This window comes from Acanthaster planci, linkage group LG11, assembly GCF_054643075.1.
Source record: "Acanthaster planci isolate LZ-2023a linkage group LG11, COTS_SCS, whole genome shotgun sequence".
Taxonomy (NCBI): Eukaryota; Metazoa; Echinodermata; class Asteroidea; order Valvatida; family Acanthasteridae; genus Acanthaster; species Acanthaster planci.
The window spans coordinates 9,152,301-9,175,350 of record NC_141787.1 but is presented as its reverse complement, the minus strand read 5'-3'; the positions used below and the strand labels follow the sequence as shown (position 1 = coordinate 9,175,350).

Genomic DNA, 23,050 nt, shown 5'->3' with positions numbered 1-23,050 from the left:
CCCAAATGTATTGAAAAGAGCCAAAAAGTTATAATTTCATGCATTTGCTAAAGATGATGTCTTGAGAAACACGTGTTGTCAAATTTATTCATAAAGATTCAGAAGTACATTTACTACATGTATATATTCAGTGTATGTATTTAAAGAAGGCTACATTGGTCAGACAAATGTAACATACTGGTACATGTACGTACATACATGTGTACAGTGTTAATGTGAACCAAAGATCGTATAGCGCCGGGAGAACTTCACCGCGAATATACGTAAAACGTTGTAATCTCATAGGCGCCATTTGAGCAAGCGATACGCATGCGCAATGCACATTACTGCTTAGGCGCAGGCGCCGTGGCAGGCACGTGCACCTGGTGAGCCTGTACCCAAGCATAACCGTAAACCGCGCAGGCGTATCGCTTACTCAAATGGCGCTATACGATCTTTGATGTGAACTACAGTGTACATGTATGTCTTCTTGTACAACGTGTAGATTGGTATCCATGGACTGTTAGTTCCAGTTACTGCTTTCTATAACTTCTTATGAAATGCAGTGTGTGTATCCAGGAAGTACATGTACATGTTTTTTAGCAGTATTGCAGAACAATGTTTGGGAGGAAAAGGAACATGTATACTCAGTACTGGGTACATGTTCAGTACACCGTTTTTTTTTCTAGAGCTTTTTGAGGGGTACAAATATTTCCCAAACATGATACTCATGTACTGGTACATTGTATTTTCTCCCCAAAAGTTTACAAATAATGACTGCCATTTTGTGTGGAGGGCCACCGTTTGCAGAAAATTTGATCTTGGTTGTATCAATTTCTGTCTCAGAATGCACATTTCACAATGTCTAGTATCAAATTACAGGTAAGAGGCACTTCCATTTAACAGTTAAAACAAGTATGTAATTCATATTAAGTGTAATAGTATGTTTGCATATGATTTTTTCAACACTTTAATACAAGTTGTACAGGGTACCGGTTCCTACACTCTACATGGTTTTGTACTTATGGCTAGCTGTACTTGCATGGTAGACAAAACAGCATTTACATGTACATGTACATGTATGATGTATGGCTGCATCTGAATCTCTTGTCTAGAGCTAGGTCTAGGTCTTTGCTCCATTGGACATGCGTGGAGATGCGCAGACAATAGACCTAGCCGTGGCTCTGGAAGCCCAAGGAATTTGGCTCATTCTAAAGTCTTTTTAGATCACGGTTGACAGTTTTTTAAATGATATTGCCACCCTACATGTACACATACTGTATTCATATGGGAACCAAACTGGGTTTACCCGACCAGGTACTGTGGATACCTGTAGAATTTACACGTTGTCTTTCTGCACCATGGTTACTGGAAGTAAAGTGAAAACAAGCTTTAAAAATGACAAATTTCTAACAGTGTCATTCAACAATTTCACTACTTTTTTTTTTCAAACACCCCTCATGCCATTGTTGGTTCTTGTTTCTGTCACGAGTAGTTGTACATGTACATCAGTCCCTTTTTATGGAGATACATGTAACTGTATATGTAGTCACATGTTGGGCGCATGCTGATGTATTGTTAAGGTAGCACAGAATCTGATATGCCAGAGGCAAGGGACTTTTCCTTAAATTACCAATTCATGGTAAAATGTTTTATACTCAGCAGAGGGCTACTATAGTGCTCTCAATTGTAAAGAGGCTATGTTTTCCCAACTGAATGTATCATCAGTGGGAAGATAATATTTTGTTTTTCAAGTTCAATTTTATTGGTTGTCAATTATTGCCATACAGTATTTCATCATTTAATATATACTTGCATGTCATTTTTCATCAATTACATGTATATCGTGTGTGCCGCCGTGGCTTTGGGCACATGGTTGCCTATTACTGGTCGGGCCTGGTGTTGCCCATCCCTTTCATAATGTATGATGTTTGTTGTTCGTGTATGCTGTTGTGACTTTGGGCCTGGTTTTGACCATTCCTGGTCGGGCCCGGTGTTGCCTTTGATTGATATGATCACTACATGTACAGGTACCGGTAGAACAATTGACAATTCAACCGGTATGCCCTATGTCTGGTATCCAGAATAAAACACTCCTGTGTAGCTGAGGCATACATGTAAACGCAATTAACTGTCTTCCAAGTGCTGTCAGAACAAATGTTTAGATGGACCAAGCATGCCGGTATATATGTAATTACATGTAGTGCCATTCATGAATACCTTACATGCACACATACATGTATCGTGTACATGTCAGAAAGTTAAACAAGTCAAAAAGATTACAGATTTTCTGTGTATTTTGAACAGTTTTGTTCAGTTTCTATGCAGTTTTTGCAGTCTTTCGCCATTATACATGTACATGTAGAAGAGGCACACGTGATAGTATACAAGTATAAACCTTACATGTACACCTTGATATTGAGCCTGCCCTTCTTTTTGGAACTTACCGGGTACAAAAATGATTCATTTAGTTTTGTTTTGGTATACATGATTTCATGCTTGCATGTCAGAGTAGATTTACCGGTATGATCGATGTACATGTACCGATAAGATATATGCAGTGTGTGATTTTGTTGCAATTTTAGGAGCCAGTTCAGTGTTTAAAAAAGCCAAGGTCTCTCAGGATGTAAGTAGCTCACGCGTGGGTCAGGGCGTGGCTATGCTGATAGAACAGACTATTGCGTGTGCATGTCCTCGTAGTTGTTCCCGCATAGCCTCGCTCTGAGCATGCACTGTTGAAATACCAAAACGGCTCATTGTAGGCTGATGTACATGTAGTGTGTACATTACGTGATTATTTACAGTTTAATAGAGTCATTCAGTTTTATTTTAGCAGTATGTTGGAATTTCTTTAGTAGCATGTACATGTAGTTCTTTGATAAATGGGAATTTCTTTAATGTGCAGTTAGTGCATAAATGTTAGCTTTTAGTTCAGTAGAAGCCCTGTCATAGTGGAGTAGATTGTCTGTAACCGCAAATGCAGAATTGTTCATTCCCTTTGCAAGTCTAATCTGTAGTTTTGTTTCCATTCCCATCGAAAAATTTTGCAGTTAATATGATCATTGTAAACTGTACATGTACAAAATGGGAGTATTCAACATGTCATGTACCGGTAACCGTTGTATGGATACATGCTCCTCCCCATGCAGACCGTCCTTCAGCAAACATCAAGGAGCACCTTCCTAGATGCAATTCACATCCATGGGTATTTGCTTGTGAAATTATTGTCTCTGTGTAATCCAATAAAATCCTATTACGTGTAAAAAGGCACTTAAGCTTCAAGGTCATTAATTTGTATGCCTCATCATTAAGTGCTGCAGAACACACCAAAGAAATAAAGAAAATGACAGTGCAGTTACATGTAGTTTGATATTGGATATTGGACATTCGCATTGGTTTGTACAGCAAATGTCTGATTTTTCTTGACACAGTGGACATTCCCTGTATAAACCTACGGGAATGTCCAATGTTGAGAAAAATGAGATGTTCGTTTTATAAACCAATGGGAATGTCCAATATCAAATTAACTTTACTGTCGTAAAAAGAAATAATAAAGAGCAAACATTCTACCGTACTACAATTTGCAGAACAGCATGTCCCACACAATGCTAGTGCCAGGTTTACTGGTTCATTTCAAGCTACATGATACAAGGTCCACTACACTTTGTCTCTACTGGTCATGCTCAGCCTATACCCCAGGCTGAGAGTTGAGTGGATCCTTCAAGGGTCCATGATGTAAATTTCATTTGTGAAGATTTGTTATTTTGGTATCTTTTTCGTGTTTATGGGTCGTGAATGATTTGATTGAGTGAAAAAAAGGAAGGAAAAGTGCTCTGTCTGTTAAGACATTTCCATGCTTTCTTTGACAAATGAGGGCACTAGAGTTTGCTGCGATATCATTACAGGAGGAAACTGTTTCTTTTGGGGGTTCAAATTGTGAACCCAGAATTTGCTTCATGAAATTATTTGTGAGAAAACTGCTTATCATGAGGAGGAATTCGTCAGACTTGCATACATAGTGTAAATCTGTGTCGTGGGATTTTTTTTGTTTGCTGTGAAACTGTGGACGTGATGTTTGTACAGTCTCCTGCATTCACATACCCCTGCCCAGCCTACATATGCAAATTTCCCAAGTGCCTATTACAATTCTCTGAAAAGACTTGACTATGTATTCTGCCCCTTGACCCTCCACAATGCATTGCGGTCTTGCCGCCATGTTCTTCCTTCTTTTCTCAGCGCCTTTAATTTACGGATGTGTCTTTATGGCAGTTGCGAGTTTTGAACCTTTCACGTTTGTGAATTGACTTGATTTTTTAGTACAAATAACGAGTATTTTCCATGTTTTTGGTAAGAGCGCTTTTCTTTGTATTTCGTGCTTTTGTTGTTCTTTTCTGCCTCTTTTTTCCATGCATTATCTACAGGTTTGAGTGTGACATACCCGGTACCGTTAATTGGACTATGCTGTGTACGTGTATGGCCCTTGAACAGGGCTAGCGGGCAGCCCTTTGTTCTCCATGTGGTGCGTCTGTTCGAACAATAACGGCCCAATGCTGTTATGGGTCTGGCCGTGGAGCAGGGCTGGCAGGTTGCCTCGCTCCGTTGTGGTGTGGTTTGTGTTATCCAAGATTAACGGCCGTGATGGTGAGATACCCAATGGGCTGGGGTTGAGTGAGCAGCTGCCCCAAGATACCCTGGACCCTTATCTACATTGATCGGGTTGAGCGAGCAGTTGCCGCAACATTACCCTTGATCACTGATGACCCATGGCTAGAATTGATCGGCTTGAGCGAGCAGCTGCTGCAACATTACCCTTGATCACTGATGACTACTCCGGGTGCCTACCAGTCGGGCCGAACTGACGTCACTCTTGATCATCATTGACCAAAGCCTAACAAGCTGTTTCTTCTCTATGCTACAGGTACTGTGAGTGTCGCCACATCCCCAAGCGACCCTACCAGCCGATGGCCCAACAGGGCTCGCAGGGGGACGTCCCCTTTTTGCCCCGGATCCCTGACTACTGCTCACCGGTGACATGCGCTCGGAAACCGGGCCTGTCAACACCCTCCAAGCGGACAACAGGTTCCACGGCTGGCTCGCCACGGTCCACCGCCTCAACTGTGGGCGAACCTGCACTACAATACGGCACCCAGCCTTAAGCTACATCAGACGATGCAAGCCCCTTTGGACTGCTGTGAGGCGGGGACTTTCGTCCGCCACACCCCATGTGCAGTGCTATATATGACCTCTGCTCTGCCGATGGACCCCTGACATGAGGCCACCGATCCCGACATGGGACGTTCCTCCCAGGGTATGACCGACCACTCGGGGGATCCCAGCCCGGCCGCATCTCCATCCATCCCGCCTTCCAGCTCCCCCCACTCCAACAAAGAATTAGAAGTGCAAGGCCAAAACATCTTTGGCTTCTTCTTCCTCATCCAAGGCTGGGACGAAACGCCGCTCCGATCCGATCATGGATGGCGACTCTTCAGTCGCTCTCGGAGGCCTTCACTTCTCTTGCCTGCAAGATAGATTCCAAGCCTCAGCCGGCAGCAACGTAGCCTGACCCAGATCCCCTTCTGGCCGTTCCTCCTCCCTCACAAGGGGCCATAGTTCTCCAAGTTAAGGATACAAATGGCCACTTCGAAACTTGGAACTTCAAGTGGTGTTCAACGCTCTTCGCCACTTTCAACAACACCTAGTAAGTTGTTGTGTTTGAGTCTAGAGCAACAACTCCATGGCAGTGGCATCCATCAGTCATCAGTGCAGCACTCCCCAACTCTGCATGCGCCCTGCATGATAGCTCTTCATGTGGACAAACGATCAAGGCATCACCCGCCAAGCTGTCCACATAGCAGGAACCAGCAAATCTGTCGACCCTTTCCAAACGAATCATCTGTATTAAAAATACATGTACAGTCGTACAGTGTACTTTGAACTGAAAGAGTTGGGGCTTGAATTTCAACATTGTTTGCTACACAGCGGAGCCTGTTTCACTATATGCTAGCTTAATGCAGCTACTGTACCGTATCACTGGCTTTATACACTAGCGGTTGTATTATTCAGATGGGCAAGTACAAAGTCAGGCACATGATTCAACTCAGGACAAGGACGGAAGTCTGCAGCAGACTAAATGTGTCTTGAATGTTTACCTGACAGATGCCACGTGCAAGAAACAGACTGATGACGACCTGAAGTGTGGTACATACTTCATGCAAGAGCGAACACCGATGTGAATTCGTGACGTCAGATCAAATATTCTCGCTACGAATTTGCAAAATTGAACACATTTTTGCTGCATCATCTTACATGACATCAAATTCGCTTTGGGTTCACATTTGCCCAAAGTACGAACCGGCCTTTGGAAAAAAAAAAACAGTGGATACTGTATACATGTACCTGTAACATGGATGCCATGATGATGCCCTAAATATGTAGGCTGTGGCATTTTCCTTACCAGTTTGGAGGGACCGATTTTAGATTCAAATGGGACCAATCCTGGAGAAAATGTGACTGTAGATCCCAAGGGAAAGTTGCATCACCTCAAAAAATGATTACAGAAGCAGCTTTAGAGTAGTGGGAAATAAGGATAGTGAAGAGCACGGCTTTTAACTCTAAACAACTTTGGTTATATTTGGGGGGGAGGGGAAAGGAGAGGGCAATTCCACCCTCACAAGAACTTTGCTGTCCCGTGCATGATTTTTTAAAACTGTGGCATGCATGTACAGTGTTCTGCATGACCTTGAAATGCCAGTGTGGAGTGCTATAAGCCCTTGCAATGTGGGGTTGAGGGCCCTTAAGTGGGAAATTTTGGAGTCTAGATGCTCTGTGGTGCAATCTGGGGCATTTCCTGGGCACTTTCTTCTGACTCCTTGAATCAGATTTGCTCTTGTGAACAACTTGAAAAGAAGGCAAGGTTGTTATAGGGAGGGGGCTTTGGTCATCAAAAAGTTGCTTTTTTTTCAAGGGCGTTTTCTTTTTTTACTGATCGGAACTCATCACCGAGCGGAGGGTTCTGGAGTTATATACTTGGGCACAGCTCGGATGGATGTTTTCTGAGAAAAGATGCCCTCATGTGTTACAGGAAAATGTTAATACCTGGTTCTCGATGTGACAAAGTGAAAATGATATGACCAGGGCGATTGGAATCAGTCTAGAATTTTGTACTTGCGCACTGCGTCTAGATTCAATCATTGATGCAAGTGAAATACTGTTCTGCTGAATATTGATGCTGGCAACTCATCATGTTCGTTCCACAAAGTGCAGGAAACTTCTTTGTACTTACATAAACTGTGAAGACGTTGGAGAATGGGGAAAATCCAATCGAAAAAAGTAGCAGGGCAGGCTAAAATATTGGTAAGATGGCCTGCCCTGCTAAAACCCTTCATGGAAAACACTGATGAAGAGACACTCCTTATTAGTACAAATTTGAAAATTCTACCTAATCCAACATGGTTTTGTTTTTACTGTCATTTGAAGTTCAAGGCCGCATGAATGCCAACCCTCATGCATACATGGCAGTGGAAAGTATACTTGTTGGCTAACCTGTCCCAGAAAAATGGGTGCTGCATGAGAACGGTGTTTAATTTTCACAAAAGTAATGTCAAAATGACTCCAAAGAAAAAGTTCTTAAAGGATGAACAAAGGAAAAAATAGGAATGTGGAGACACTGGGAAAAATGTTGTAGGGGCGCCTACTCTACCCATTCCATCCTCCCAGCTTGTAAAGGTTTGGGCTTGAATTTCAGCACAGCTAATAAAATTGAAGACCACACACTGATCAACATGAGACTTCTTGAACCTGGCAAGCTTGCAGTTCAGATAGGAGACTGACTCAAGATGAATTACTTATATGTAATGGGGTACCAGTATGGCTGGGCATCAACCAAAGTTACCATCAGTCATAACAAATTCATGCAAGAGGCTGCATCATTGCCGTGCTGAAATTCATGGAGGAAGAAATATCAGATTCAAATGGAGCTCAATCCTGGATCAAGAGGTACTCAAAGAGAACAATCAGGCTTAAGAAAGGAGCTAGTCTGCCCTGTGTCAACCTACTAATAACCACACATAGAAGTGATGAACACAGCTGGGGGGGTGGGAATGAGACCATAATGGCATTTAATTCCAAAACAGTTTGGTCAACATTGGTCTTTGGGGAACAGTCGGACTGTAATCCTGTTAGGCAGACTCGTACATGTACACTCCTAGGTTTCATCGATGTGACTTGTAAGGTTGCAGATTATTGCCTACTCAAGTGATTTTTGTCTTTGTCTCCTTACAGAGATTAGTACTGAAAGCACATTTTGACTTGATATCTTGAGGTTATTCCTTAAGAATTTGGGTTGTTTTTACTGGAAGGAAGACCTGTGTATAAAGTAAAAGACAGGAAAGTGATAAGATTAAAAACCAAAACTATGCCAAATTACGGGACATGCATGTTATCGAAGCTTGGAACTATTGTAAACATGACAAAAGAACTTAAGGCTGAATGAAGAACATGCCTATGTTTCCAGTGAAACTATTCAATTACGTTGTACATGTATACTGGTAATCAGCTCCATTAAAAAGCATTTCCATGTTCTCAGAAATTTCTTTTCTCGTGTTTGATGTTTGTCTCCTTTTTACTCCAAGTACGGTAGACTTCGTGTGTGTGTGGCTGCAAATATATACTTAAGTGTGGTACTCTGAAAAAATATCAGCGACTTAATCTGTACCGTTCTCAACTTCATGGAAAGACCACATTAAAGGTATAGTCCATCATCTGCCATTTGCCAAAAGAGCTCAAAATCTAAAGAAGAGTTCCTACAATTAACATTATGACATTTTCGCTTTTGTCTGAAGATGCATTTCTGGGAATGGCTTTCTTTCATTTTCTTTCAAAATGACAACTTGCGAAGAAGAGGAATTTTAACAGGGAGTTTAGTCCCATTGTCACCTTTAAACCAGCTATGCTTTTCAACAATAATTTTGTCTGTTACCACCTATAGTACTTTTTGACAGCTGCAGATGATGGACACTACACTGTCCCTTCAAAACCAGTAAAATATTTCCTTGTATTTCTTGGAAAAGTACGGCACAAGTGGTACTCACAGTGTAGGTCCCATGTACCATTCTTGTTTTCCCAGTCACGGTTTAAGGGCACCACATGGGTACATCATGCAGCGGGCTCTGTACCAGTAGGCTCTGCTATACCGGTACTTGTATGTACACGTGATTAATCACGTATGACAAAATTACATGCAACTCTGTAACTGCTGGAAGCACAGGTACAGTGATTCTTCAATTGTCGTCATGGAAGTTTATGTCAGACTTTGTTCTCTCACTTTTTACAGTGAAGCATGCTAATTTCACAGTCCCTGTCTATACTTGTATCCTGTGTATAGATCTTCCACAATTTCTTTCTCGCCAGGAAGGTTTTTAGGCCCCATAATGTCTACCTGTACAGCACATTCAGCAGCTGTGTAGTCCCCGTGACCTGCTATCGGTGACAACGTGTGAAGCAGCTGTGTTGGTACATTGTTCATTCACAATTGTACAGTTCAGTGTACATACATGTACATGTGCACGTAATGTACCTTGGCATTGACTGCAGAGATCAACTGGTCAAGTACATGTCCTATTTATCGATTTACTTTTGATTTGCCAGATCATCATTTATGTGCATACACAAATATTTAGACAATAGATTTTTCACTTTCATTGACATAAGTTACACTATAGCTACATGTACATGAACATGTAGTTTTTAAGGTTTGTTAGTCTGTCTTTAGCATAATTTAAAAGGTCATCAGGTCCCCCTCACTATACATGTGTGGGACCAACACTTCTTGTACTGAAAATTTACATATAGTATATTTGCATTTTTCAGCCTCATCAATTGCACTGTGGAGCTGCCGTAGTATACCATATGAATTCTGTAATACAACTTTGCTGGAAGAGCCCACCTTGAGCAGTGAAACAGCAAAGTGCTGAACCCACAGAAGGAACCTGCGTTGCTCAGAAAATTTTTGGTCCAGCTTGGGGCTCAAACTATAGGTGGAGTCAAGAGAAGAGCCTGAAGGTGCCAAGGGAGGAAAATGTGGCCTTGTAACCCAAATGGAGTACGTGAGTCAATTGCATGTCCTCCGACCCAAGACATCGGCAGCCACCAATATCATTTTAAAGGAACGAAGGGCCAGAGTGTCCTGTCGCCGCCCATACAAAATACTGAACCACCGGAGCGTCTTTATAATCGACAACAGGTCGAAAATGCTTTCGTGGCTGCTTCATATTTCAGTGAAGATGGGCCAAATGATAGAGACGTACGTGTAACAAGTGAAAATCTGAATGCTGGTAATGACGGCAGAAGTTCTCAGGAATCATCTTCCCATGACATTCCCACCACTACTAAAGAAGAGGCTGATAAACAGAAGTAACCGGATAGAGATGGAGGAGTGAAGAGTCAGCATCCTCCCAGACAGTACCGGGTACATGTACATGTAGGTTGCAACTGATGAATTTGATCCTACGTGTATATCTGCTACTAGGTGGTGCTGACAGCTGTCTTGTCAACTCCTTCACTGGCCTCTCACAATCATCTCCTGTACATTTGGGTCAAGGCAGAGCCACCACTGTAGACAGGAGAGCACCAGGTTGCTTGCGCCAGATAGTGGCTGGTACCCTGGTAAGCAAACGGTCTCATTTCAGGACATCCTTTCCTTGCTATCTTGAATTGGTTGGCCAGGAGGGTGAGGATCTGCAAGATTGCCGTAACGGAAAACCTTGGGGGTGTAGGGCCGTCGACCTGTCTGTACATTTGACCATCCCACCGAAGATGATGCTGGTCACCAAGATGAGCATATTTGAAGTTGTAGCATAGTTGTAGTTGTAGCATATTTGTAGTTGTACATGTTCATGACGTGCTACGTTGATAAAAATAAGTGCTGCAATACTTAACAAAATCCAGTTTTATCCTATTCTACAGCATGTGCATTGTCACCATTCTTGGACTTACTGGTAGGCCTAATTGTTACCTTTAATGTTCTCTTGAAAGTGTTATAAACTGCATACTGTAGTCTACCTGTACCTTATCAAGTCGGTATTTGGGCCACCTCACTTGTCTGATGTTTATACGAGCATCGGTACGTGCAATTAATGTACAGTACAGTGCCTGTGTAGTCCAATGAATGTGTTCACCAGGTACGGTAAATGTGTACATGTTGTAAATGCTACCGTGGTATTTAAAAAGTAGTTATCATGGTCATTAATGTGCATGGGTCATGCAGTGTAAATACAGAACACGCTAACAAATTGAAGTGACAACAAGCATGTACATTGTATGGTACTTTTCAATCATATCTGGCACCCGCGGCTCGCATGCAGTAATTAGATTGAGCACCTGTTTAAATTAATGATGCTGAGATTGCTCTGCCTGAGGTGTGAACGAGTTTCCGTTTTCTGTTCTTGTATATTCATGTTATTCTGCATGCATGTGGTAAGTATTTATCAGTTTTCAAACTTCAGGTGTTGGTCTACCGTCCCTTGTACGTACAGATTTATTCATATGGTTATTGGTGCTGCACCCACATCTCAACTCAGTTTGCCATGGGAACTCAGGACACTGTTCAAGGCCAAGTGGTTTTACTTCCACTAAGAATAGACGTTACATGTACAGTAAAGATGCATGCACCGATTTTCTGGACCCTTACGTGGACATGTATGTGACCGCCTTTACATGTACGTGGAAGTAGTTTTCGTGATTGCCCTACTGCCCTATCATGTTCTGTGTGAAGCTTTTCTGAAAGTGATTTCAAAACCGAAACACTAAAACCGAAAAAAATCCAATGACGAAAAATCACTCAGAGAGGGGTAATAGCAGAATAATCATTTACATTTTTGCCCCTTGTTTTTGTTCTTTGGGACATTGTGAATGTTATTAAAATTGAATTTTAAGCTCTGAATTCAGGCTACATGTATGTACGTACGTTTATGTTCTGGAATGAACCGCTACAAGCTGTAACACCTTATAAGTATTATCAAAAATTGTTTGCCTAACCTAAAAATGCATGGAAGTTTCTCTTAGTTTGACCCATTAATTGTTGTGTTTGTCAGCAGCATGTACTCAACTGGTGTAATAAAGTACTGCATGAATGTATAAGTGGAGATTGATGAGAGGGGCATGAATTTAGTCTTCCTACCGTGTATTGTTTATTGCAGACAGCCTTTGCTACCAGTACTGTTCATGTACCGTACTATGGGTTGATCACTGTCCAATTTACATGTACATGTAGGCCTACTAGTATACTCAACATAAAACCCGTCGCTTGGTAAAACTGGGGCCGTTTTCCAGTACTCAACTTCGTCTCCGTCTCCGGCTTCGTGTAGGAAACCAATCTCCAATTGTGGGCCTGAAGCGTTAAACTTAAATCGAAGTACTGTAATGTTTGGCTCTTTTGCATCTGACTTGATGTTTTGTGGCACCATCAGACTCACTATTGCGCTTGCAACCTCAAAGTCAGGAAGTAAAGACACAGTTTGAAGCCTGAGACGGAGCCCAAGTCGAGTATCGGAAAACGGCCTGGAATTCATGGTAGCCCGTGTGCAGTATTTTCGTCCTCTGGGCGTGTTTTGTGTAACTTTTCACTACTGGTGCCTTTCCACTACCGGTGCTTTCCACTACCGGTGCTTTCCACTACCGGTGCTTTCCTTTTCTTCTTTTAAATACTACTCTTAAATACATGTATGCAAAGTAAGCACCAGTACTCTTAAATGTGTACATAGCGTACAACTGTTTGACATCTTGTTTGTGGTTGGTTACTCGTGCTCTTTTTCAACATGTCAGATTTTCTACTTCTACTTTTCCGCACAAACGAGGATATTGTTTCTGTGATGGCAATAGAGGAAGATTCTGTTGATATCAAAAGTTTTCTATTTCAATTGTCAACAAAATATTTGCTTGCTGAAAACATTTAGGAAACTTAAATTTATTAAAAAAGTTGATATACATGTATGGAAACAGTCATTTGACTATGTATTTAACCTTCAAAAAAGCAATAAAAAAATACCATTTGCAAAAGTTCCAGTGGTTTAAACTATTTAGGCCTGTGTTTGCTTTTATTACAGCAGTGTCGTGACTTTTTTTCATGCCTTAATTATGTTTGGCTACAAATATTAACATGTGACCCACTGCTTTCTATTCATTGGATAGGCAGCTCAGCAGTGCATGAGTGAATTGAAATGATTGCGCGGCCATCGTATAATATTCATTACAATGGCCTCCAACTTAAGTCCATTCACTAAGTGCATTCATGCACAGCGCTAAAGTCGGTGACTTGTGAAAATACCATTGTAATGAATAGCCTAAGATGGCCACGCAGTCATCTCAATTCCCAGAGCAGAGCTGCATCTCCAGTGTATAGAGATCACTGATGTGACCCCTGGGAAGTAGAAAGAATAGGCTCTTGCACAAAATCTCAAAGATTTCCATAGCAACCACAAGGAAGCCATGTTTATTTTCCTTCTGATATTTGCATATAATGTGACATCAGTCTCTCGGAGTGGTTGGTTGTTTTGCCATTCCATAAGAGAGGGAAAATTGAGAAAAGTTACAGAAAAATATAAGAAACTTGTCACAAGTTTGATAAGGACTCATGGCTCCACCATTTAACATTCTTGTGGTCAATCTTTCATTCACTTTGTGGCTTTGCAGAGTGTTTTATCTAATGTCTGCTAAATAAACTATGGTGATGAAAGCTATTGGCCATCTTTAAAGTATTCAAAGTAGTGATACTGTATTGTCTGCATACCGGTACATGTCCTGATGCTCTGGTGATGCACACATTCACAGGTACCGGTCCATGTAAGTTGTTTTACATGTTAAAATTGTACATGTAGGTGTGCTCACTTTAGTTTAGGACTGGAGAACTGTGGCGGATTGGACCTACCCGGGCCTGTAATGGTGGTTAATACCTTGAATGAATTAGATTTAAACCTACATCTTGAAGAAGACAGCAACGGAAAAAACATGCCGTGTCTGAGAGCGGTTTTTTATTTTAAAAAATTCTTTTTTTTAACATACTGAACTTGTTTTGTGTGATAAATGGACAGACACCGGCATAAGTGTAATGTCTACAGATCATTATATTTTCTTTCATTTTGTGGTACATGTAGGTACCAGTGGTTGACTGCTGACTTATGAGAAACATTCCTGTATTTGACAGCCCCACTTATTCGTCACAGTCTTGTCATGATAGGAAAGGATATCAGTCACTTCCTGACAACTCAGTTTGGGGGATGAGGGGGGGGGAGGAGCAGTGTGGGACCGCCTACCGGTACATGTAACGCGCCCCCCGTACTTGTAGGTGACATAGACTTGGCCAAGTCCCGTTTGTGTTATGTACCATTCAGGCCAGTTGAACTTGAGTTTCTGTAATTCTGGCGTTTCTTGCTTGCAGTGAAAGAAATTTCACATTGCAGGTAAAGGGTTCATCAATACAGACAGAAAGGGCTATACAACACAGGTACCTTACACGTACCTGGTATGGACAGGAGAGGTGGTCTGAGGCTGTGCACGCACATACATGTACATGTACATGTACACTCTCCCGCACCGTAGTTGTGGGGACGTACACCTGACATTTCGCCTGTTCTGTTGAGACTGAATATGTTGTGGAGATTCAGAAATGTCCCCACAACTCGGTTCAAATTTCCCTAACAAAAGAACTTGTCCCCAGAAAGCGGTGAATGCTTACCCATGTACATTTATGTACACAGAATGGTTACTTTAGTTGTAATGATTATGATTCATCGTGAAATTAATCAGGTTTAATCTACCGCTTAATCACATTTAATCTGTTGTTTTAGAGCAACCGGAGTGTGACATCATTCTGAACCAGGATGGTGTATGCACAGTACACCTGTTGGTTCACACACTGGTTCTTGCACTAATGTCTTTTATGCGCTTTGCGCGTACGTACATGTAAGTTCACTTCCATACTCTTCTCATACTGATGTCCCCTTCACCGTAACACTGTACTGATGTAGATCTCGGCAATACCATTGCTCTCAGTATGTGTGTATTTGGGGGACAGGGTGGGATGTTGGTGTCAGAATGCATGTGCCATCTAGGGGAAGGGGGTCCCGATGGGGAACTATGGCATGTTAGAATTTTCCTTAGAGTACACAACCTGAAATTTGGCACCTGAGTCTTGGGTTACAGACAGAAATTCTGGCCCAGGCTTTGAAAAAATGATTGGCATTTCCTGAAAACATGCATGGCCATTTCGTTTATTTTTCCGGGCCCCAAAATCTTGTGATTAGTAACAGAAGTTAATCAGGAATCTCTATGCACTGGTACATGTACATATATGTACTGAATGCATGTAAATGTACCTGTGTACAGGTATGTATTCAGGTACCGTGTACTGGTAACAAACACAATTGTGATCCTACAGTTATTCAGTCTGTGGCCTGCTGCTAAATTGAAAGCTGTGCTACGAATTACATGTACATGTAGTTCCACCCAGTGAACAATTCAAACCGTTCTCCTTCCCAAAAGTGTCATATCCCTTCCCTGAGCTTATTTAATCTGCCCGCTAGGCAAATACCGCAGGAATTTTTACTAGCCCACTGGACTTTTTTCTAGTGAAGCCACTATACTTTGACTGGAATTTTTCAATGGTTACATGTATGTCAATTTTCAAACTTAAAAGGGGAGAACTCAAAAGTGTTGAATTTTTAATGAACAACATGTACACGTACAGTCAGTTTCACATTTTTGTTTTAATTCAAATTCATCTTAACAAGTTTAAGACAAGCCCACTGGCAAGTTAATGACAGCAGTTTACTAGCCTGCAGCAGTTTTACTAGCATTTGTACACTGGTGTAGTTCTATGGTCGAGGCTTGCATTCACCCTTGAAACATGACTTGGAGGCAGTTGGGACATGTGTTGAAGACCACGCTATTGTCTAAGGAGGCGCAATGTGCATGTATTAATATTAGGAAATGAAGAAACTTTTGAACAAACGATGAAAGAGATTAAACATGAAAGTTTAACCCTGAAAGTCTCCCATCGCCTATGGGCCCAAGATTGCAGGAAATTACCGACTCTCTTCACTCACTAAACCAGGGTCCTTTGTGAGAGTGCGTGCCTTATATTCAAGGAAATTCATGTCGCAAGGCTCCGTGTAGGCAGGAAATGATTTCATCAGGTAGCCCTGGACTCAGCAAGCTAGTCTAACCTTGTCCTTTTTGCCGTTCTTAGGGGAACCAAGCCAAAGAGGAATGATTATGACTATGATACCCACTGAATGAGTTGATTGAGCTTTTCCTGCCTTGATACATGAATAAATTGAAAAGCAGTTGGGTTGTCCAGTGTTGAGGTTGAGTTTGCGCTGACTGGAGAGTTTTGCCAGGCTTTGGAACGGTAGGGGCGTGAGAAGCTACTAGTGGCTACCTCCTAATGCGTGCATGGCAGTGCCCATGTCACCGTCACCTGTTTGGAAATCCTGGCTTCCTGCTGAACATGAACTCTTTTGAAGAGGGGAGGGGGACTTGCAAAGTTCTGTGGATTGCATTGCAGTCGAAGTTGCAGGAAGGACTCGCTTTTTGAAATGGAACACGTAAAGCACCTGAACGGAATTGATGAAGTCATTGCAGGTGACAATTAGACAAGTTCTTGTCTGTGTTACTGCGCATGCACTGCACTTCAAGTGTATTGGCATGTACATGTAATTACCGGTAGGTTTGCATCGGCAGTTTCTAGAAGGCATACATGTGTATACCGGCCGCATCTACATTTTTCAGGTGTCTACTATACATTGTACATGCCCCAGCATCAGCTTCAAAAGCCATATGCCTGCACGCCATCTTGGGGAAGAGAACTTATCAGCTGTTACTGAGAACTGCCAGAGCAGATGTCTCTCTGTCCAAACCAATCAAACACTACCAGAGCAAGACCAGGTAGCTGGACAAAGCCTACAATTAGCCCTCCTTCCTCCCCCCACGGGAGAGCGTTAAACTTGGCGTAAAGTTTCAACCCATCCATCCCAATCCCTACTGAGTGAGATACATTCATCCCGAGGGAATCCTGCTTGGCTGGTGTGAAGGCAGGAATACATGAAATACTTGAAATGCAACAGAGGATTGGAAGCCTTTCTCCCTGATTGCTTTGACGTCTGGAAAAGTTTGTATTTGACTAAAGCAGTGAAACGTTTCTCTGTTGCAGGCTTGTGAGGTGTTTGGAATCACACTGCAGTTGCAGATTTTAGTAATCTACAATTTTTTTCTTTACAGATAGAAAAATAGAAAGTTTTGACATGCTGATGAGCGTACTGTCAGATGCTTATTTGTACATCTTGTATCTGTTGTGTCACTAGATAAATGCTACATGCATCGCATCTAGTTATCGTGCCTTATCGTGATTATCGAGTGCAGAGGATTTCCATGCTAAAGCCTGAAGTATTTGCCAGGCTCTATTGGTAACTCCTTGGTATGTTGTAATGTCATCAGGGTATTGAATGCCAACACTGCCAAAATCCCTCGGAGCAATTGCCACAGATGTCGCTGCCAAGACACCGATCTCGTCGTCGTCTGGAGTGGAAATGTCCAATTTGTGAAATGAAAATAAACTGTTAAAGCATCTGGTGTGATAAGTGGAGTGTGTACCTTCCGGTTTCATAAAAATGGTATTCAGATTGTCAGATAAACGACTTGTCCAGGTTCTCTTCGTGGCATTTTTGGCCGTCCACTAGTTAGTTGAGTGCATTTATTTTGCGTCATGGAAATTGCCAACTTGCAGTAAGAGCATTTTCCAGATAGTGATTCGTTTAACACCTGTGCTGATAATGTGTACAACTCCTCAAGAAAATGTATATGAAGTGTATACATTTGCCAGGATGTAAACAAGTAGCCATTTGAGTTCGGATCAAGCCTCTTAACCATAACGAAGTACAGTTGGAATTGTCCTTAAGCTGTGTGTGAACTACTGGCAATTGCTTTGTACTTTGCGGGAAAGAAAATCAGGTCTTGTTGAGAACTTCAAACTTGTGTTCATCTTATTGGTGGCTCTGCGTCCATGTTGGAGAGTCAGTGGCCAGTTTCAAGGGCTCACTTGCATGCAGATTGTACACATGCGACCAGGATTCGAACCCACCATCCACTAACTGTGAGTCCAGCTTACCACCAACTGTGAGTCCAGCTTTCTAATCACTCCATCTACTGTTCCTGTACCCTGGTGGGACAGGTTTGCATCCAGGATGTCCGTCTTAGGGGATGGACGCAAGTCCAGCCTGGGCCCTGCTGGTAGGCGGGGATCTTCCTCCTCCCACCGTGAGCTGGTGGCCAGCATGAGACAGAACGACCTCTGGACGACCCAGTCTGAGATGATATACGTAAGTCATCGGGCATTAGATCATGCGTTCTGTAGGCCTTATAAACCGTAAAGAGCCACCAGTGCTTATGTTATTTTTAGTAATTTATTCTTATGGCTGATGGGGGTATCCAACACACATACATTTATGGCACATGTACATGTATATGATATTTTTGTTCCACGGTTCATGTGCAGGTTTGAATAAACTTAACAGTTGGAGAAAAGGCCATCTGAATGTACTACCGATAGTATCATGAACAACCAAGCAAGCACCGTACATGTACATGTAGAGGGGTTCCCCCCCATAATAGTAATCCTTATCCCCTTCGCCCCCTCCCCCCATAGAAGCAGAGGAGGAAAACGGGCAAAACTAGGTACCCCGGCACATGGAAGTGCTTGAGAAGGGAGACAAGAAAACATGCTCCTCTCCAGAATTTCACTGCATTTGCATTTAAAGATTGAGCCCCTGAAAATGGCCTTAAACCCGGATATTTGTGTATACATGTACATGTACATGTATATATTAAGAAATACTGTTTTGGGTTGTTTTCTTCATGCATGGGATCAAAGGCCTTATGCTAGTAGTATCCACAGACAGGATATGGACAAAATTTGTAGGATGTTGCTGGGCGTGATGCTGCTGTGCAAACAGACGACACTGTGTAACTCGAACATGTAAAACATGATGTGCAGGTACGTGTATGTACATGTACAGTAGTTTCTTACAGCACAGGTCGGCCATATTGGTGACACCTCCCTCCTCCAGATAGGGTGTACACTGTACATGTACCAGACACATTAAGGACTGTCATTGAGTCACATCCCCTCAAGTGGGAAAGTTTCTTGGCACCAGCTCATAAAGTCTGCCTTGAATCATACCAGAGGTTTCCTATAGGAATACTGATGACTCAATGGGGCCCACTGCCTTGCCCTTGGGTCTTTGATCATTCCTTATAAGCTTTGAAACCTTTTGCTCACCAGATCATCTGCTGAATGAAAAACCAATACTGCCAAAATGCACAAAAAAGAGACACACATGTACAGGTAAAAAGCACCAGAAATTTAGAAACAAATTTTTGATGACACAGTGTAACACACGCACCAATTTATCTCTTGGGCTCATTATTTGAGTGCCTATAGCCCTAACCTTCCCCAACCACACAGAGTTAAACAGTAGTAAAGTGTTTAATTCTGTGGGGATAGGTCTGGTAGGCCCATAACAGCTGGCTTTTGCATTGGGTTTGGCATACCTCAGAAAAACGAAGTCCATCAGCCTCTGTGCACAAAGTCCCCTATGGGTGTTTAACTTAGTGTGAATGGGGAAGGTTAGGGCCAGCAACCCTTGAAGGGGGGGTTAGGGTTAGAAAAGAGGTTGTGCACAGTAGCCATTATTCCACAGGGATATACTTCAGTAGATTTTATTTTGTACATAACAGACGCAGTCATTGGGAAGATTGCTGCCATGCACATACCTGCCAAGTCTCACGTGTGACACTTTCTTTTTGACCAAATCTCACGCTCACATGCATGAAGCTCAAAATCTCACACATTCTGCAAATGGCGGCGATAATTCACAAAAACTCATGCATTGGACAACAAGGTCGGTCGCGTGCATCAGTTTGCTTTCTATATACTGAACTGCACGCATGCACTGCACTGTATTACAGTAATAGCCTTCAGTCAAGGCTCACCTGGACACATGGCGCACGCAGGAGGAAAACAGGCTGTGCAGAGCGAGTGGCAAAGCTCGTGAATTGTGTGCATCCTGAGTACACGTATGGAGCGAGTCGCCACGTGCGCCTTGACTTACGACTATGCACTACTGATGACTCATGCCACGTCTAGTAGGCTGTCTCCGAAACCGGCTTCTAGAGCTTCGGCTAGGTCTATTTTCTCAGCATCTCCACTTAGATCGAAGACCTAGACCTAGGGCTAAACAACAGATCCGGATGCAGCATAAATAGATAGGCAACGCATGCTGTAGTGCCGCGCTACAAATTTTCCGTTCCGTCTTGGACGGGCGCTGTAGAATGTAGTACATGGGCCATGTGTTCAAACTTTTTCAAAATGTTTTCATTGATATTTTGTATAAATTTTAACTTGAAAACATCATTTTCACGACACAGTTGAAAACATAGCGCAATGTGATTTAGTTTTGCAATTTTTAAAAAAGATTATAACGAGCCCCGAAGAGATCCCAAGCATTTCATGCATTACTTTCATTTGGTTTTGATGACATCACCATGAATATTTTATTCAAATTATGACATCATGATATGATTATGCATTATAATGGACACGCATTGAAATTCTGAAACTTGGCAGAACTGCATGCACAGTCTCTGTAAAGAATTCCCCATTTCTCAAGCAAATGTCCACAAATCATCATCAAAGACCTGCACGGTCCATTACACCTTGCACATTGATGCTATTTTTGGGACTGTTAGGATTAATTCCCCCTTGCGGCATGTTTTAAACTTACTTGTTTACATAATGGTGTTTTCATCAGTGTTTTATAATGTAATGTATTTATTTTAATCAAATTTATCTTTTAAACTGTCTTGTATTCAATTTTTGTAAATCAAACACTTTTAGTCATGTGACTTTTTGTTTGATGCTTCTTTCAAATAAACCGTAATGAATGAAAGAGTGAATATTATACACCTGCGCTTTAGTAGGAACCGGTTATGTGTTTACACACTTAATAGTGTCTGGCAGGCAGATGAGAGACAGTTGGAGTATTTCGCTATTTCATGATTCACTTGAGTAGAGGTGAATAGGAAATTTACAAGAATGTACATGTACATGTACATTCAGGTCTAGGAGAGGCTTAATGGAGCATAAATCATGACAACATTTGGGCCTACAGTGTACGGTACATATAAAAAGCCACAGGCAGTGAAAATACTGGAAGGTTTTTGGGGTCTGAGAAGTCTATTCCCAGAGTCACATAAATTTATTGATACAGTACATGTACACGTACATGTAAATCTAAATAAGAAAAAAAGTCCCATATCACAAAATTGTTGAGGGATCTCTGTAGAAATGAGAGTCAATTCGGGGCAATGGAAAGCCATAAACAGGGGCAATAAATCTCCAAATGAGTTCAAAGATCAGGAAATATGGGGAATTAGTGGAGTTATTGGAGTGTTTATTGAAGCACTGAAGTGCATCACAGAGAAAAGTGACGTATTTAATTTGTGAACACTGTCGCAGCTATCCCCAATTGCTCCTGCAATGCATGGAAACTTCAGTACATGTACATGTAGTGTACAGAAGCTAGCCAGCTTTTGACCAGAGCACCCACCCCTTTGCATGTATTTATATACATGTATCTGGTCAGTTTAATGGTGAGGGGACCGCATAGCATGTTGAGACCAAGGGCTTGAAGTCAGTTAGGTGCCATCTTTGGAGTCCGTAGAGTTCAGTTACAGCACCCATGTGTGTGGCCTGACAAAGTGACTTGCAATGTTTTCCACACTGGGCTGTCATATCATGATTGTCACTAGTTATTTCGTGTATTTTTTCCCATTCACGGTAGGGGTACCCGTATATTTAAGTAATATTTCACATACATTAATCTTTAACTCATCAATTATTTAGTTCTCATTTATCAAAAACCTGAAACATTACAAACGGGGCTATAGCACTCTCTGCTTCGCGACGATACTGTACATGATGCGATGGACGAAGAGAAGATCCCTAAAAACTGAGTCACAGACTACTGGCCCCGTTTGTTCATGCACAGTGATGGGTGCAAGTCAGTCCATGTACATGTATATCCAGTCAGTATACATTTAATGTTATGTTCATGTACATGAAGGCTGTTTTCTTGTCTGAAATAGGAGCATGATCACACTGAATGCAGACAGCCAGGTTGACCTCTTTTGTACTCAGGCAGACATGCACCCGACTTGTCCTGAGATCAATTGTTTGACCTTAGAAATCTGAGGTCAGCCAATGTGACAGTTCAACCAATTTGAGACACGTTTGCACATTTCTTTGTTTTCCAGAAATGCCGGATTAATGGAATAAATCATGCGAAGTAGGCTGTACCAAACTGTGCACAAAGAATGGAATGGTTCAAAATGAATTGCTGTTACACCCTGTTGTACATGTATACCACTCTTATATTTTTACTGATATCAGTACTGTTTAGGATGTTAAACTGCTTAACGTTCAGAATGACAAATCCAAGGTAAAAGATGATATAAGTTATCATGAACATGTACTAGTACTTGTACATTTGGTTGTCCATTTCTTGGGCTGAAAGTCGATAATGACTGATGAGCCTATATTGTACATATTCTGCAGCTCTGAAGAAAACTAGTGCTCAAGTTACCACTTTCAAAATTTGAGATGAAATTGAGTACTGCGTGCGTGGATGTTAGCAGAAAATCAAAACGCGTGTGCATTCAGTATTGGCAATTGCATTTGCAGTCATCACTTTTGATAACCTTTTTTTTTCGAGGTTTCAAAATCAGGCAAAGTTATTAAAAGATTGTGACTGTGTTGCTTAATTTCTCATTTGTGTCTCTGCAGTATATCGGCACGCTTGATGTTCCCCGACCGAGCAGCCGAATGGAGATTGTCACAGCAATGCGAAGAATCAGAGTAAGTCAGTTGCCGTCAGCGTTGTGAGTTTGCCAGAAATTACTAGTACCAGAATTCCTGCTGGGAATAGATCACATCCCATTTTAGAGCTGAGATAATGCCATCAGA

At 41.9% G+C, this 23,050-nt stretch overlaps 1 protein-coding gene and 1 long non-coding RNA gene across 10 annotated transcripts in view; both read left to right on the top strand.

The window, feature by feature from the left end:
* Positions 1–23,050, top strand: part of LOC110983868 (uncharacterized) — a 92,202-nt gene that overhangs the window by 27,469 nt on the left and 41,683 nt on the right. For 8 of the 9 annotated variants that reach the window (XM_022243492.2, XM_022243496.2, XM_022243495.2 and 5 more), the window contains exon 3: positions 22,871–22,942. In XM_022243492.2, the coding sequence (XP_022099184.2) occupies positions 22,871–22,942 (72 nt within the window). Of the gene's footprint in view, positions 1–16,313; positions 18,348–22,870; positions 22,943–23,050 lie in introns of those variants that run through there. The other variant, XM_087143607.1, reaches the window with a different exon arrangement.
* On the top strand, positions 8,920–12,826 carry LOC147797439 (uncharacterized). Its single transcript, XR_015427242.1, has 2 exons — positions 8,920–9,244; positions 9,847–12,826. It is a non-coding gene; the product is annotated as an uncharacterized LOC147797439 (long non-coding RNA).